Genomic DNA, 16,479 nt, shown 5'->3' on the forward strand with positions numbered 1-16,479 from the left:
GTTCTTTCATGTAGTCTTTGTTTTAATGCTTCTCATGCTTTCCTCTATGTATTTGGTGAGAGTCTTTCTATAAACGTTTGTGGCCTACGAACCAGATCTTATTCCCTTGCCTTACTCTCCATGTCCTGTACTTTATAGCCTCCCCCACATACATCCTCTCTCTCATTCCCCATCTCTTTTCACAATGCTAAATGCAATGTCTATACCCCACTGATACATGGCTTTTTCTGCATGAACCCCCTGATTAGTTTCTAAAATTAATAATGAGGGCACTAAGTACCAGTGATTTTATACTAACCCCTGTATATAACATATCTAGTCTACACCCTCTAAGTACCTTAGCTATACCAACCTAACATCCATTGTAGACACAACTGTACAGACAGAAGAACGCTTCCATCGATGCTGCTACCAGTGCCTGGGGAGGCCGTGTTCCTACACTGACAGAAAAGCCCCTTCCATCTGCATAGGGTACAGTTATAAGACAGGGTTATAGTGGCATAGGTATGGTGACCTAGCTCTGCCCACATAGTCCACATAATAGAGACATACCCTTACTCTAGAACCACAAATGACCTGTGCCTACTAATGGGGAGGGGGGGCTGAGTGAGGGCTGCTAGCTTCAGCAGTATAAGCCAAGCAGCAAATCTGGCGGTGGGGACATGACCCCATATGCCCCCCCAGTCACCTAGGTCTATAATATTCCCATTCTTCATTACCTCTGCCTTGCTAACAAAGTTTAGACACATTATCAAGCAGCATATTAAATCATTAGAGCAGAAGACAGAGTCAGGAACTCTGGATTCTCTTCTTGGACAAAGGTTTGCTGTCACATGCCAGGCTTCTCCCCAACTTGCAAATGATCTAGACAAGGTTTTTGTCCAAACTTAAAGCAAGCATGCAAACAAAAATGTTCCTCAGCTCACCCTTTACATTTTAGGCTCTCACTATTTCCCCTCCTAGAGTGCTTTAGCAATTCTACTACTCCTAGCCTTCTTTCAGTCAGCTCTATCCCTCCCTGAACTGCCTTTGAAGCCTTTATTGCCCAGGTGTAGCCCTGCCCCCTTAATTGACCCAACCGTGAGCACCAGCTCTGCACAGAGGCATTGGACCTACTTTAATTACAGGGGCCAGTCGCCCTGTGTCAGTTGTTGTATAAGTATTCTGATTAGAGTTGATGAAGGAGAATTTTAAAATTACAGTGGTCATTGCTCAAGGTATGTGTACTTCACTGTTACCTTTAAAGAGTGACAGCTAACACCTTTTTCCTCACCAGAAGACAAATCTATGATATAAGTCAAACTTTAGACCAAAATCTGGAGTAGCCTCTGTTGAAAAGTTCTTTAAAATAATTTTAACTAGATTGATTTAAAAAGGAAACCGTTACTTAAAAATCTATCCAAATGTAATTCATTAGTTATGAAATCACACTTAGCAATGCAGGACAAGGTCAGATTGATTGAGGGGAAAAAAGATATTATTTAGATGTAAAATCACAAGGGTTTTTACAGACATGGAGAGGGATAGTTCAATGGTTTGAGCATTAGTCAGCTAACTACAGAGTTGTGAGTTCAATCCTTAAGGGGGCCACTAAGAGATCTGGGGCAAAAATCTGTCTAGGGATTGATCCTGCTTTGAGCAAGGGGTTAGGTTAGATGAGGTCCCTTCCAGCCCCAATATTCTATGAACATTACTACACCTGGTTTTGCATCCCAACAATCTTTGATCTGGGAAAGCATTATTTAGCCAAATCCTTCTTTCATCTCTGCCCTCCTGCACCACATAGGCTTTTATATGAAAACAATAGCTGCTCCCTTCCTTGTATACCCCCCAGATAATGGAAGAAGACATTTAGACAGCATTACCAGCTCTGGAAACTCTGCTTATGTTTTACCTCTTTGGCAATTGCTTTAAAGAAATTCAAGGAAATTACATTTGAGATTTGACAAACAATTGGCAGCAGAGCCCAAAAGAAGAGTTTGCTAGGCTTGGCGCTTTGCTTTTTTCATACTTCTTTGTTAAGATCAGGGCAGGCACTAGGTTTTTTGCCGCCTCAAGCAAAAAAATTTTGGCTGCCCTCACCCCAGCTCTGTGCCTCTCCCAACCCACACCCCCCTGCCACCCCAGCCCTGAGCTCTCCCCCCTCACACACCCCATGCTGCCCTAGCTCTGGGCTCTGCCCCCTCCACCCACACCCCCTGCTGCCCCAGCCCTGGACTCTCCCCAACCCTCACCTGCACCCTCCTTCCACCCCAGCCCTGGGTCACTGGTAACTTGCTCCCAGGGCAGGTCATTCAGCAGGAATTTTGGATGTGCACAGAACACAGACAGGATTGGTTTTCATATGGTTACAGAACTGCAGTAAAGTGGAACAATTTTCAGCTTGTGTGATTGGAGGATATCTGGATGCATATTATAAGACTGTCCTCCATAAATAAGGAAAAGTTGAGATGTCTTTATTATTCTTTTATTCCACTCTTTGTTTCTATGGGGAATTCGCCAATGCAATATCACTGTCTTCCTTTTAAACAAATAAAACTAAAAAAAAAGGCAATGGCTGTTGAAAATAGCAATTCCAGTCCTAAAAACCACTGGGAAGCATTTCTTGCTTAATTTTATCCTACTTTTTCTACAGCAAATTACAGTGGATCAGTATATTTTATTTGGGAGAAATGAAGTAACAGCTGCCCAAATTGAGCTTGAGCGCTCCTGAATTTTGAGGTGTTCAAATCTGGAAGGCAGGTGCTAGATTCCTTTTCTGAATAGTAGCTATATCTGGAAAGGAAAAGTCAGTTTCTACTTCCATGGCTCAGAAGTGGAAATCCTTCTACGTGCCTGGTACTGTATCTAAAGCTGCCCAGGTCCAGAGCCTCCCCTCTCGTACTTTTCATTTTAAATTCTAGTGGGATCCACATCCTCCCTTGCTAGGCTTCAGATAGAGAGGGGCTCTGTCCATTTAGTTCACCCAATTCCTTCTTTGGGGGCTGTAAGGTGAGGTCAGAGCAGTATCCCTAATCCAGTCTGGGGAAGTCTTCTGAAGGTGATATCACAGCCAAAGACTTCTACTCCTTGGGCACACTTGTTCCCCATTCATAGTGCCACCCCGCTCTAGCAGTGAGCTCTCCATTCACAGCCAGCTGCACCATGAGCTTTCAGCTACCACACTACCTCCCCACCCTTCCTTGTTGATAGCGGCCAGGGGGATGCTGGGAAATGTAGTTCTTTCCCTGCTCTAGGGCTGGCTCTATAGACAGGGAGCTAACCAAGGAATTAGAGCTCCCAGGGCCCCCTGTTGGTTCTCAGCTCTCAGGCTGGATCCCTGCTGGCTGCCGCCCCTGCAAATGGGCTGCCCCAAGGAGCTGCTTGCTTTGCTGGTGCAGAGAGCCACTCGTGGTTAAGATGCTTATCCACACTGGGCCCCATTGGGTTATTTTCTATTACAGTATGTACTCATATTCTTGTAGCTTCCTTTTCTTAGGTAAGTTGCAAACTCTTTTAGTCAATGATTACAATTTATCTTTGGATATCCTCCTTCCTCCCTCTCATACTTTGTGTAAACTTACTCTCAGCTGGAGGCATTCTGCATATTTTGAATGCAGTGCAAATGTCATGTCATTTTCATGAGATAGTTGTAAAGAATGGGTCCTTCATTTAACTCATCAAAAACAGGTGTGTTGGACATGAGTGACAAGAAAATAAATTTGTTTTAGGAGCTGAGCTAGCGATGAGTTTAGTATAAATACTGTAATCCTTCTGCTGAGGCTTTTCAGAGGGTCACTTTCTTTATTGGAGAAGAAATTGGTAACAGAGACTCACAGTATTTTCTAGTGTGATTTAATGATTTGCCAAATGTATGTAAGTGTCCTATTTACTTTGAAGAGGGGTAGCCAAAACTACAGGCACTTGCAGAAACCCCAGCTAAGATGCTACTGAGTCAGTCCTGTTGCCAAGAAACCATTCCATTCTCTCTCACACTTGGCCCAGTCTCTGTTTTTAGCAGGTTGTTTCTTCATCTCTCTCCTGCTTGTGTCCAGTACTTTTCACCTCAGATATCCTTTAACCACAGTCACTCTCCCTTGGTCACACACAACCTGTATTCCTATATCTAATGGACTAATTCAAGCAAACCTAGGCATTAACTCCCCCTTTGTGCAGCTGCTATTCAGTGCAAAGCAATCTCAGATGAATCTGACTATATCCTCAGTGTTCAGTGCAGCTGGCTCCCTTCTGCCTGGGTTTGATCCAAAACCCATTGAAGTGAATGGAAAGACTGTCATTGATTACAGTGTGCTTTGGGTCAGGCTCCTAAGGCCAATTTTTTTAAAGGTATGTAGGCACCTAAAGATTCATGTAGGTGCCTAGTGGGATTTTCAAGACAGCCTAGGTGCCTAACTCCCCATACCTTTTAAAATCTGCCCCCTAGTCCTTATCCAAACAAAAGAAAGTGCTTAACTCATACAATCCTCCTAATGGCAGTGAGTGCAGCTGTTGTAGCTAGCCATCATGGATCCCATTTATGTTTAACCCATGCTATGGAGAATTTCATACTGAGTACTTAATGATAATATTTCATGAACCACCTGAATTATCACCTTTGTCATAACAATAGGTAGATAAAATAGCTGAAGTAGATATACAAAAAAGCCATCTAGAAACAATTAAATCCTTAACTTGTAAAACTAAAATCCAACATGATTACTCAATGTATAGTAAAAAAAAAATCAATATTCTACAGTGCTGAACATTATATTAAATATTTGTCCTATAATCTACTTACAGTTTTAGCAATGGAAAACATATTCTGCACACCACCTTTTGGAATACTGAATCATAATGACATGCATTATTTCACTGACATTACAATTATTATAGAGTCCTAAAGTTTATTCCCACTAAAAACAGTATAGACAATGGACTTGATTAGAATTTAATTGATTAATAGTGTTGTGTGGTGCTCTACCCAACAATATTCTCTATTATTGTTATTAGAAACGTGCTTGTCAAAAGTCAGTGTTTTATTCATTTGTTGTAAACTGAAAGTGATATTTCAGATTAACTATTTGTTGTGATGCATAATTCATCATTAATGGATCACATATTAATCCATTTTGTCACATAACTGCAAAAGGCATTATTTGATCAGATTAAATATCTATCAAAGAATTTTCTCTGTTTTATATAAAACAATTTCTCACAGCAGAAAAATTTTATACTAGTAATTAGTCTGGTTTTGTACAGATTTTATCTGAGAACTTTAAATCATGCAGTCTGCTATTTTTTCACTAGATCAAGGACTCAATTCTGTTTCCACTAACTTCAGTGGGAACAGGAGTATGCTCCAAGTATACAACTTATTTTTTTACAAGTCTGTTATTAGCCACTCTGTATTCAATATAGGAATTCATTATCAACCACAAAATCAAGGATATTTGGAATATCATAGTAAATAAAGATATTTCTTAGCATAATCTTGACAACATTTAATCACATTTCAGTTTCATTTAAGGTATAAAACATTTGAGTAATCCCACTTTGAGTCATTTTCTATTTACTCAAACCTGTAACAACTTCTTTCAAATGAAAGTTGAAAACACACAATGACCTTTGAAGAGAAATGGCCAGATAGTGAGGGAAATCCAGAACAAAGCATGCTTCTATATTAAATTTTGGGCCCTTAACGTAATCACTTATGGTTATGATTTTTATATCCTGAGCATTTTTGACACAAGTTGCATTGACTTCAGAATAAAATAGCTACAGAATACCTCAAGGACAAGATGTAAAGTTCCTCAACCTGTGTTTTTGCAGTTTGACCGAAATCCCTGCTTATACATTTCTTTTCTCAATCTAGGGTGTCTCAGCATCCTGCAGTTTGGAATGATTAGTTACAGGAGATTACCCTATGCTCTCCAAAAATATCCATTGTTCACTAATTTGATGTAATTGAGGTATATAATTGATCACACACTGTAATAGGAAGCTGTTTAGAAAATAAGCTCCTCATCCAGCAAATCACTTACGCAAATTGATTTCAGTGTGGCTACTCGTGCTTAAAGTTAGGCATATGCTTAAGTGAATTCTTGGATTGGAGTCTATAAACACTACACTTCTGGGTTTATTAGTGTTTCAGATCAATTCTAGGGCCTGATCTTGCAACTCTTTCTCTCACACAAAGTCTTACTAGCTTCATTGTGATTGTTCATATGAATAAAGGATGAAGGATCAGGCCTTTAATGCTGTAATGGAGCTGAAGGTATCACCAAAGCAACACACATTCCTAATACCATTAGAAGTGAGGGGATTTAAAAAGAATATATGCCCTAGCAGCAGGGACTGTCTTTTTACTGTGAGTTTCTACAGTGCTTGGCACAAGAAGCATCCAATTCGAGCCTCTAGGTTCTGCAGTAATATACTTTTCACCAAGTATTTTTCAATACCTATAAATGTGGGAGAAAATGGTCCTTTTTAATCTTTTATTTTCCGTAGTGATGGGGTCCAATCCTGCTATTGGCGTCAGTTGAAAATACCCATTGACTTCAATAAGAGCAAGATAGGACGCATTGTCTTGAACTCTGTGCACTTCTGGAATGGGCTTAGTAACGCATTCAGGTGGATTGCTGGGGAAAGTATTTGGAAAAAAGATCACAGGGCTCTGATTAGTAGTAAACAGAAAATAAAATATGTTTAAAACAGGTTGAACCATATGAAAGAAGAGAAAGATGGTTTGATTTGAAGACAATACAAGAGATACAGAATTATGAAGTTGAGAAATACTAATTTTATTTCATTGGAAAAGTACAGCACTAAAAGAAAAAATGAGGCATCAGTTTTATCCTACTTGAAATTCAAGAAGGCTCTGTATGTGGTAACTATATTTTAAATATTTCTACCTTATTTTGTCACTGTGAAAAGCATTTATAGAATAAATTGGATGAGTCTGTGTATATTGGTTGTGGGAGTTTTTGTAGGGTTCAATTTTTGCTGTTCACTTCCTCATGGTGAAAAGAGATATATGACCATTGCTGGTTTATATTTCACTATTAGAACATCCCACTCAAGTAAACACATGGTGTGAATTACGCATACTTTTATTTTGAAGGACTCAAAGAGGCTTGTTTTGGACTATGATGTAGTTTTCTGGATGATCATGTTTATTATTAGTCACAAGACCTGCAATGATTATTTTAGGCCTCTTATGTTTCCCATTGTGAAACAGCACCACTGCATGCTTAGTCCAGTAAAAAGGACATAGCAGAAATCACTCTTCTTGCCTTTCTGTTTTTAACTTTAGGTTCAGGTCAGCTGACTTCCCAGAATTGATGATGATACTTTCTTTGCCACTTTATACAATGAAAATGTATGCTGTTCCTCGCAAGGTCACCCCTACATTATTTTGAGTGCTTTTGCATACTTTTTTGTGTTGCAATTTTGTTTGGGGGGGAAGAGGGTTAGCATTGACCTATTATGGTTTGAAAGCAGGTGGTTGACAGAACAAGCAATTCATAACCTGGGGATTGTTTATTTACTTTGAAATGTTTTGCTTATAAACAAACTGACACAAAGGGAAGCTATAAATACTATTAGCATTTGCAAGATGCTAGCTAGAATAGGTCTGCCACTGGTATTGTGAAGTAGCCACTAAGGGGGTTTTAGACACTTGTCATTTTCTTTTCTTTTTTTTTTTTAGATCTACGATTTTAATTAGTATCAGGGTCTGTGCTTTGGTAGTCCATGTTTAGACAGATATTTGGTGTAAGGTTTCCCGACACAAGTTCGATAGCAGGTGCTCAGTTGCAGGGGCCTAGTTGGGATCTGTATTCTAATACACACCTCCCGCCCCCGCTCAGGTTCTACGGGATTCCCCCCCCCGGGCTCGGGTTCTAAAGCCCCCGCAGAACGAGCCCCGGCCGCGCGCAGAACTAAAGGCGCTTCCCGTCCCCCCACCGTCCCCGTGACACGCGCCGCTCCCGTGCTCTAAGTAAGCGCCGCCGCCGCCGCATGCGAGGCGCGGGGGTGAGCAAACCGGAGGGGAGGCGTGTCTTTTCCGGCCCCGCCCCCCCTTCGCTCTCAGTCCTGGAGCGCCGCTAGGCTGCCAGAGGGAAGCAGGCACCTGCTCCTGTGCTGAGCTCCTCGCCGAAGCCGCCGCCGCCCGCCTGCCTGGAAAGTTACCGAGTCGCCCGCGCGGGGAAGCCAGGAGCCGAGAGGGGAACCCGCCGCCGTCCCGGGAGGAGCAGAGCCCCGCCGCCAGGCGGGATGATGGAGACCCCGCTGCCCTGCCTGCTGCTGCTCGCTGCCGTCTGCCTGCCGTCAGGTGAGCGCGGCGCGCAGGGGAGGGTGGGCCGGGGCCAGTCGGCAGGCAGCTGTCACCTGCCTCTCCCCGGGTGCAGCGCTGGCCTCAGCGCGCGGAACTTTACGGAGCAGCGGGGTGTGTGTGAGCCGGCCCCTGCCTCCGCGGGGGGCCCTGTCCTGCTGCTGCTTCTCCTGGCACCCCCCCTTCGGGGAGGGTGTGGGGTGCTGCCTTCTTATGGCGGAGGGACGGTGGGTGGGGGAAGGTGTCGGTGTGTGTCCCCCCCCTTGCCTTGGGCAGCGATCGCTGGCGTTTTCCGGTGTCTGTTGCGGGTGGGTCGGTGGGTGGGTGTTGTCCCCTCTTTACGAAAGGACTGTTTCTTCTCTTCCTTCCCCCCCCGCAAACGTGTGACCTAAACCACCCTCGCCGGCCCTGGCTCTTGTCACGTCGGGTCTCTTTGGCTGCGAGCATTAAAGCTGCCCCTTTGCGGTGCCAGTTGCATTCGTGTGCCCGAGGAAGGAAAGAGATTACAAAGATCGGGTCCGACTACCCCCGGCTTCTCTAATGTTGGGAGGATTGTCTGGTTGGTTGTACTGTGCAAACTAACACAGCCTGCTGCTTTCTGGCTGTGCCACTCACCGCTTCCCTCCACCAGATTTAGCCGGATTAAAAGACTCCCGCGGGAGAAGGGATGCGGTTATTGGGGTGCGCTTCCAGCTCCCTTGCAAAGTTGCTTTTCTGGTTACGCCAGAGCAAGCGGGAGGAGGTGACCTCACCTGCAGTTGTAAGGGAGATGAGTAAACTGTGACGAGCCCGTTTCTTGGGGGGAGGAGGTTGGTGCCGTTCTCTCCAGACCATTACGTCTTCCTAAAAGTGAGAAATGCAATCGGATGGGGAAGAATGCAAAACAGAAGCCACGGGGCTTTGCATGTAGCTAGTTACGCTTTCAGTTTTCATCTCACGTCTGTCTGAGCGGCAGCCTTAAACTTTCCAACAGCGGTAGCTCGCCCCTTAAAAACAGCGTGTCACTGGGTCTGTTTCCTCTTTTTGTACACAAACGGCTGGATTGCTGCGGTCTCTCTCGGCTTTTCCCCCGCGCTAGTACCGGAGTCAGACTTCCTCTTCGGGAGTGGTTCCGCTGTTGAAATTCACCTCAAGTTTCCCCCTTGTGTTCGATGCAGACTAGTAAATGCATCCCCCAGGTGTTGTATTAGTAGCAGAATATGCAACTCTGAACGAATGCCAGTGATTAGTAATATCAACAAATATGCCACCAGCGAATAACCCGCTGTTGCCTTTGAATGGCTTCTCTTTAAATGTTGCCGGCTTGAAATACGGAAACAAGGGAAGCGATTATACAACATGGGGATACATTGTATGAGGTCTGTTCTCTGCATCTCTTTTTCAAAGGCGTGATCGAAACCCAGGGGAGTAGTCCAGTGTCAGAGTCCTGATCTAAATTCCATCGCAGATAACTACTTTGATCGGACCCGGCTGTGTGAATGAGGTTGAGGGATTGCCACACTAGTCAGTGCAAAGTCCGAGTATTCCGCCTGGGTAGTTTTTAACAGGTGTTTGATTAGATTGAGATGACAAATCAGTTTCATGTGAGCTTTTTTTAGGCATTAGGGAAGTAGGAATACTTGGGAAACATTAAAATTCTCTTTAACTATCTTGGCTGGGAGGTGTTTATACTCTTTTTGTCAATATTGAAGTTCAAGGAAAAGCTGTCAAGTGTGTGTTCTGCATTCAGGGTAGAGAGTGTCTCATTATTCTTGTAGAAAGAGCGTCAGCCTGTGGTGACATTTTGTATTGCTTTAAGAAACAGTCTCCTTTGTGTGCTTGTATTTACAGCAGTCAAGAGGTTAGGGAAGAATTTGTGGAGTCACTGTGTTTTCAGCACTGGGCTCTACACCTCGGTTGTCTCTTCAGTTACCTATTTACGCCTAATACTTCATACAGGAAATGGAAGACAAGGATAATACACTTCAGTAGAGTATTATTTCTCTGGCATAATTTTCATATTTGTCTACTGTGAATTTCCCAAGATGAAACAAGTAGCTAAACAGAGGCAGCAATGTATAATCTCAGTAGAAGTTCTGTTTTTAAATGTGTAGCAAGGGATTCTTCAAAAACAAAACATTGACCTATATTTCAGTTTTCTGCATTAGCAAATCATTAAACACAGTATTTAATGACTGCCAGTTTTAAGCTTTATACCATAGCTAGTTTACTGGGAAAACAATTACTCTGTGACATAGAGGGACTTTCCAGGCATGACTGAGAGTGATAACCTTGTCTCTTGCTCTTTATTGGAGAGTTGGCTAAAACTCTCTGAAAGGGACAGAGGCCAGTGTTTGTCCCCAACATCGAGGTGCCTCTTACCATATTGCGAAAACTTGTACTTTTTCTTTTAAAGAAAAAAAATTCAGAATTAGATCACGGTATCAGAAAGAATTTTTTAATTGCCCTAATAATATTTTGTGCTATTCTTATTCCCTCTTCTGTTGTCTCATAGCATCAGTTAACCTGCAGATACTGTACCTGCAGAACTATACTGATGCTGGTAATGCTGGATGGAACATGACCAAGTGCTGTCTAAACAGGTTAAAGTTGTTATCCACACCTCTAGTTTCTGTGCTTTTCTTTCGCCTTCCCCCATCCCCTCCAGTTCACTTTAACTCAGTTTGAAACACAAGCAGATACATGTGGGTTTGTGGCTGGGGGAGATAGGATCAAAATTGGTAGGAAAAAGCTTAGCTCCCCTTCTTTCAGGTTTGAAACACAGGGAGAAAAAAACCCTACTAAATCTACTTAATTTCTAGTTTATTTTTAAAACAATAACTTTGAACACTTTTTAAAAAAAGCTTTTATAGCTGCAAAATTGTTTTGCCCTTGTTGCTAGCATTTTGGATTTTCTGTTTATCCTCAACCACTTTGTATTGTTTTAGTATTCCCAACAATAAATTACCCTGCACAGTCCAGTTTTTGTGTACTGCACCATCAAAGTAATCTGACTCTTGGAAGCTCCCAAATCAAGTTGGCACATGCATTACTGTAAATATGCAGATGTGTAAGATGGAGCACCTTATCTGGTATATGTGGTGTTTATGAATTTTTCATGAATATTTAAACTTAATACTGATCCTTATCAGTACTTAAACTTCATTCTTTATCGAATAAACTGTGTTATTGGACAGACTGCTTTCTTCTTATCAAACACTCATTTAAATTAATATTTCTGCTTGGTCCTGTCTGACTGATGTATTTTAGAGTAAGTTTTCTAATATGAAATGGTATTTTTGTATGGTAATTTAAATGAAAATACTGTTTTTGCTTGTTTTTTGGGTTTTTTTTTTCAAAAGTGAAGGAGGTCCCACAATAATTTTGAGTACTCTTCAGTCTTTACAGTCCTTTCTTCTTTTCTGGCAGATGATAATTTTGTTTGTTTGAGCCTGGATTCTGTAGAAATTATGGTCTATTAACAAAATGTGTTTTGATATTATTACATTGTCTGAGTTCCTGCTCATATGATTATTTCAAAATTCATTTCTGATCTTATTCTGCTACAGTGTCTTTCCCCTTTCTTTTATTGGTCACTGTGAACTTCAGATTTTAGGACTGAAGTCTCAAACTCCCAGTGGCGCAGAGATTCAGTTTTACGCATGAGGGGGAGCGGGAGGAGGTGTTTTTTTCTGAATACATGCATATCTAATTAGCTTATTAAAAATTAGCAGTCACTCATTAAATTTGGAAACTGTTTTCCTGGTTTAAAAACTCCATAATTATTTTTATGCTTTGGAATGACAAGAAGAGCAAGCTAGAAAATCTCTTGATGAAAAGTTTGGGAGACCCTTTTTAGAAGAGTTTGGCAGTAACTTTGGGGATTCTCTATTTGAGGGTTTTTGTTTGACAAGATGGGAGATGACAATAGAACTCACTCATGTAATCATAGCAAATCTATAGACTTTGTGATTGAGGAGAAAACAAAGAACCTCTTTCTGGTGTATGCGACATTCCAAACCCAACCTTTGCTTTTGTTCTATTGGAGGAAAAACTACATTATGTCCATATTAATAGCAAATATTTTCTTGACACATCTGAGCTACTTCCAGAGTACATCATTTCCCCCACCTCCCAAAGAATAGCAGCTTTTATTTTTTGACACCTCCGTATTCCTTTTGCCTGCAAGTCTTCCCTCACATTTAAAGTTGGTCCACAGTAATACCAGGATAAACAGCATAAGCTGTCTGTGGTTTGCATTGAGAGTATTGATAGGCTTATCTCATCCTAAAATTTGGTAGAAACCTCTGAACACTTGAACATGATGGTATATATGAAAGGAAAAACAATGAAATATTTAGTGTTTTACATAGGTGACAGTGTTTCAAGAGCAATTTATATCCTTTCCATTTTATCATGAAGATGAAACACTTTAAAAAACACTGTCTTAATATGGGTTGAACTGTTTTTGCAACTCACCTGTGTTAGTTGCTGCAAGAAGTGACCACGTTGCCAGATCTGGTTACAATAGAGAACAGAAGTACACAAAATGGTTAAAATAAAGCTTGTTGTTGTAGTGTAGATAGCACTGAAAAATGTTAATTTTTCTCACCAATCATACTAGCGCACAATCCAGGCACACGGTTAAATGGCACTTCAGTCCCATCAACATTACCAAACTGAATAGTATTAATTGTGTCAGGAGCTAAAATGTTGTGACTGGATTCCTTAACATATATAGCCTTTTTTGTGTATGTGGGATCTTGCATCGTTTATAGTTTTATAAATCCTATTGCAGCCATTTTATTATATGGTGAGTTCCTGTCTTTAATGGGATTTGGAAGGTACCAACATTGTTTCTAGAAACATATTGTTTTGAAATTGTGTTCAGCCCTGCTCAAGAATCTTCATCATCAGGGTTAACACAGGATATTATTGTGGTGATAGGACTATTTTTAACGAGTTGTAGTGTATATGTAAACCACGAGCCCAATCCTGTGAGAAAACTGAGCATCAGGAGTAAGTTGCTGAGTGTCCTCACCTCTCTTTGACTCAAACAAAAATAAATGCTTGTATGTAACCATAATCAAGTGAAAGCTTTTTCAAAAATAGCAAGTACTGTAGATTGTGATTAGAACTACTAGAGATTTGACTAAGGCCTGATTTCGCCCTACTCTTCTCTGCCCCCCTCCAAGGAGCTGAGCGAGCACCTGTGCCTCCTATTGACTTCCGGTGAATTATTGGGCACTTAAAGCCTGATTTTCAGAGGCACTAATCTTGTAAATATTCTAATTTGTCATACTGCTTGTATTTACAAAATATGTATTGTAATGGTAAGATCTTTCTGAAATGCATAGTATAAACTTGCAAATGAGTTTGATGCTTCTCTGAGACAAGGGATGGCTATCTTGGATATATATTTATACTATTAGCACATGCTCATTTTTATCTGGTTGTTGAGATGTTAGTTTCACTGGGGGTAGCTTAATCCCCACTCAGCTCTACCTTAGTTGGATGTTAATCTAGTACTCTGATGTGGCTCTTTGAGGAGCATCTGCCTAGCTTGAGATTAAGTTGCTTTTCTTATCATACGTATAAGTCTCCAGAACAGCACATCAGTATCTATTTATTAAAACAAGCCCCACATCTGTTCAGCTGGTATTTCCTTCACAGATAAGAAATATGCCTCTTTTGTAAAGGAAGTTATAAATCGGTGAAGAGACTGGTGGAGCTGCAGGGTATGATTTGGAGGTTATCATAGTTTAGAACAGTTCTGTAATATTTGGTTTTAAAAGTATTTGAAATGTCTTCAATAGACTTAGCTAAAGCTGCTCTCATGCTAACAAGAAAAACATGTATTTTGATTACTTCATTTCACTAAACAATCAGTTATTTCTAAGGATTGCTGAAACAATCTATATATTCATGTTAACTTTTCAGTTTGTTCATACTAATACAGTAAATATTTTTGCACAAGTACAACCCTTACTAGCTACAAATGAGGTTTGTAAAATGCATTGTTTTAATTCAATTTGTTTTTCTAGCTAAATAAGGATGTTACTTAAGTTTGGCCCTTACTATGAAAAGCACTTAAACATGTGTTTAGGTCCCATTGACTTGAAACTTCCCTGAATATAGATTCTTTCCTGAATACAGAAGCTTTTCTGAATCAAGTCTTTAAAGAATTATCACAGGGATTCTAGAATGCATCAGAGCTCTGAATAGCTGCTTCTTCCATTTGTCTCAGCAGAAACTATCGGTGCCTATACCTCTAATAATCAGGCTCTGAAAATCTTTATTAGAAAGTTTCATAAAACGTATGTACAGTGGTTCTGACAACAGCATGATTTTTAAACATTAGATTTTGCCAATTAATTCAATAGAGGGAGCTCCACTACCTTATCGTTAAAAGCAGCATTATGTGTGTGTTTGTACTTCCGCATCAGATCTCCTGTTTCCATGGGAAAATTACATTAAGCATCCACATTTTTTTTTTTAAGAGTGAAAAGTTTTATGCAAGCATTTCATGCTTCAAGATGCTGCTTTGGACGGCCAGCAGTATTGGTAGGCATCAACGATGTGCCTGATGCTGTACAAGACACAGAGGAAGACGATAATCTTCATGTCAAGGAGTTTACCACTGCAGTCTAAACTGAGGCCACGTCCAGACTAGGGGAGGAAAATCGATCTTAGATACGCAACTTCAGCTACGTGAATAACATAGCTGAAGTCGAATTTCTAAGATCGAGTTACTCACCCATCCAGACGGCGCGGGATCGATATCCGCGGCTCTCCGTGTCGATTCCGGAACTCCGTTCGGGTTGATGGAGTTCCGGAATCGATGTAAGCGCGCTCGGGGATCGATACATCGCGTCCAGACTAGACGCGATATATCGATCCCCGAGCAATCGATTTTAACCCGCCGATACAGCGGGTTAGTCTGGACGTGGGCTGAGAGACAAACCCAGTGCTCTGAGAGACGCAGAAAATGGTTCTGTCTTAGAGTATGACTTTATTGGGGTAGAGGTGTACTAGTAGGATCTGCCTGTTTAGTTTAGAAATATGTATTCTAGAAAGTTGTGTTAAATACATGAAACAGGTAATTACCATGAAAATCCAAATATAAGGGCTAAGAAGAACTTCTGTGTAAGATTTTTATAGTGTCCATTACCATAGTATCTTTGGGTTAATTACAGAGTCTTTGGGGATCACCCATCTTTAATAAAATTTTCTTTTAATTCAGGGTGTCTTATTAAATTGTGTACTTGGAGTAAATTCACTAGTGAACTCAATGTTTCTTTGTGTTCTAAGAATAGCATGCTATCAGTAAATACTGGCCAAGTGTCTTTTCCAGTTAGTCAATAATAATTTGCTGTTTTTTATTTGTTTTCAGTTGAACAAAAATAAAAGTAACTGTATGTATTTTTAAAATATTATAACTTTCTGTAGCCTATTGACAACTGGCGTTAAATAATTTTTCATTTATATAACCATATCGTATTAAATACTTATTCCTTTTGGTGCTTGGAATGCTTTGTTTCGTAAGGATTAGATAGTTTTAGTTTAATTTTAATATGCTTAAATAAGGATGAGAAAGTGTAAAGCACCATTGCTTCCAAGACTTTAAAATTATAAAGCTGGAAATATGTGGGTGTGGAGCCTTAAAATTCCATCTATCCCACAGGCAACAAGTGATTTATTATTTTCCAGGAACGCAGTATTAGAATTCATCCTGCAGGGCAGGTGGAAGTCTAAGTCTCCAGGACTGCATGAAGCTTGAGATTTTGAGAAATGAAAAAGGTTAGGTGGTGCAGTTCAGCCCAGTGAAAACTAATGGTTAGGTAACAATTTATATTAGAAAAAGCATTTGGGATTTTCTTTTCTTTGTTTAGAGAAGATGTCTCATTCTGATATCTGAGGATCCAAAATCAAGATCAAAATGTTGGACAGTTGACTAGGAGCACTGTGGCGTTGGGTTGGGTCAGGTGGGTGGTGGGTTGCCCTCCCACCCCAGCATTTGGTTTTGGTTGATTGTGCAGGCAGGATTGTCTGTTTCTGTATGACTTTTTTTTTTACATTATTCCCATTGAACAAAATGCCTTGCAGTATCGGAAAGCTTTTTGCAGACTTCCAAGGTAGCCAGAAACAGCACTTTTTTTTTTCTTACCCTGTCTGGGCTCTATATCACT

The 16,479-nt window shown here is 40.8% G+C and overlaps 1 protein-coding gene across 2 annotated transcripts in view; it reads left to right on the forward strand.

Moving 5' to 3' along the window:
• Positions 1-8,085: 8,085 nt before the first annotated feature.
• Positions 8,086-16,479, forward strand: part of ALCAM (activated leukocyte cell adhesion molecule) — a 167,098-nt gene continuing 158,704 nt past the window's right edge. For both annotated transcript variants that reach the window (XM_050958673.1, XM_050958694.1), the window contains exon 1: positions 8,086-8,311. In XM_050958673.1, the coding sequence (XP_050814630.1) occupies positions 8,254-8,311 (58 nt within the window). In that variant the 5' untranslated portion in view covers positions 8,086-8,253. The remainder of the gene's footprint in view (positions 8,312-16,479) is intronic.

This window comes from Gopherus flavomarginatus, chromosome 1 (assembly GCF_025201925.1).
Source record: "Gopherus flavomarginatus isolate rGopFla2 chromosome 1, rGopFla2.mat.asm, whole genome shotgun sequence".
Lineage (NCBI taxonomy): Eukaryota > Metazoa > Chordata > Testudines > Testudinidae > Gopherus > Gopherus flavomarginatus.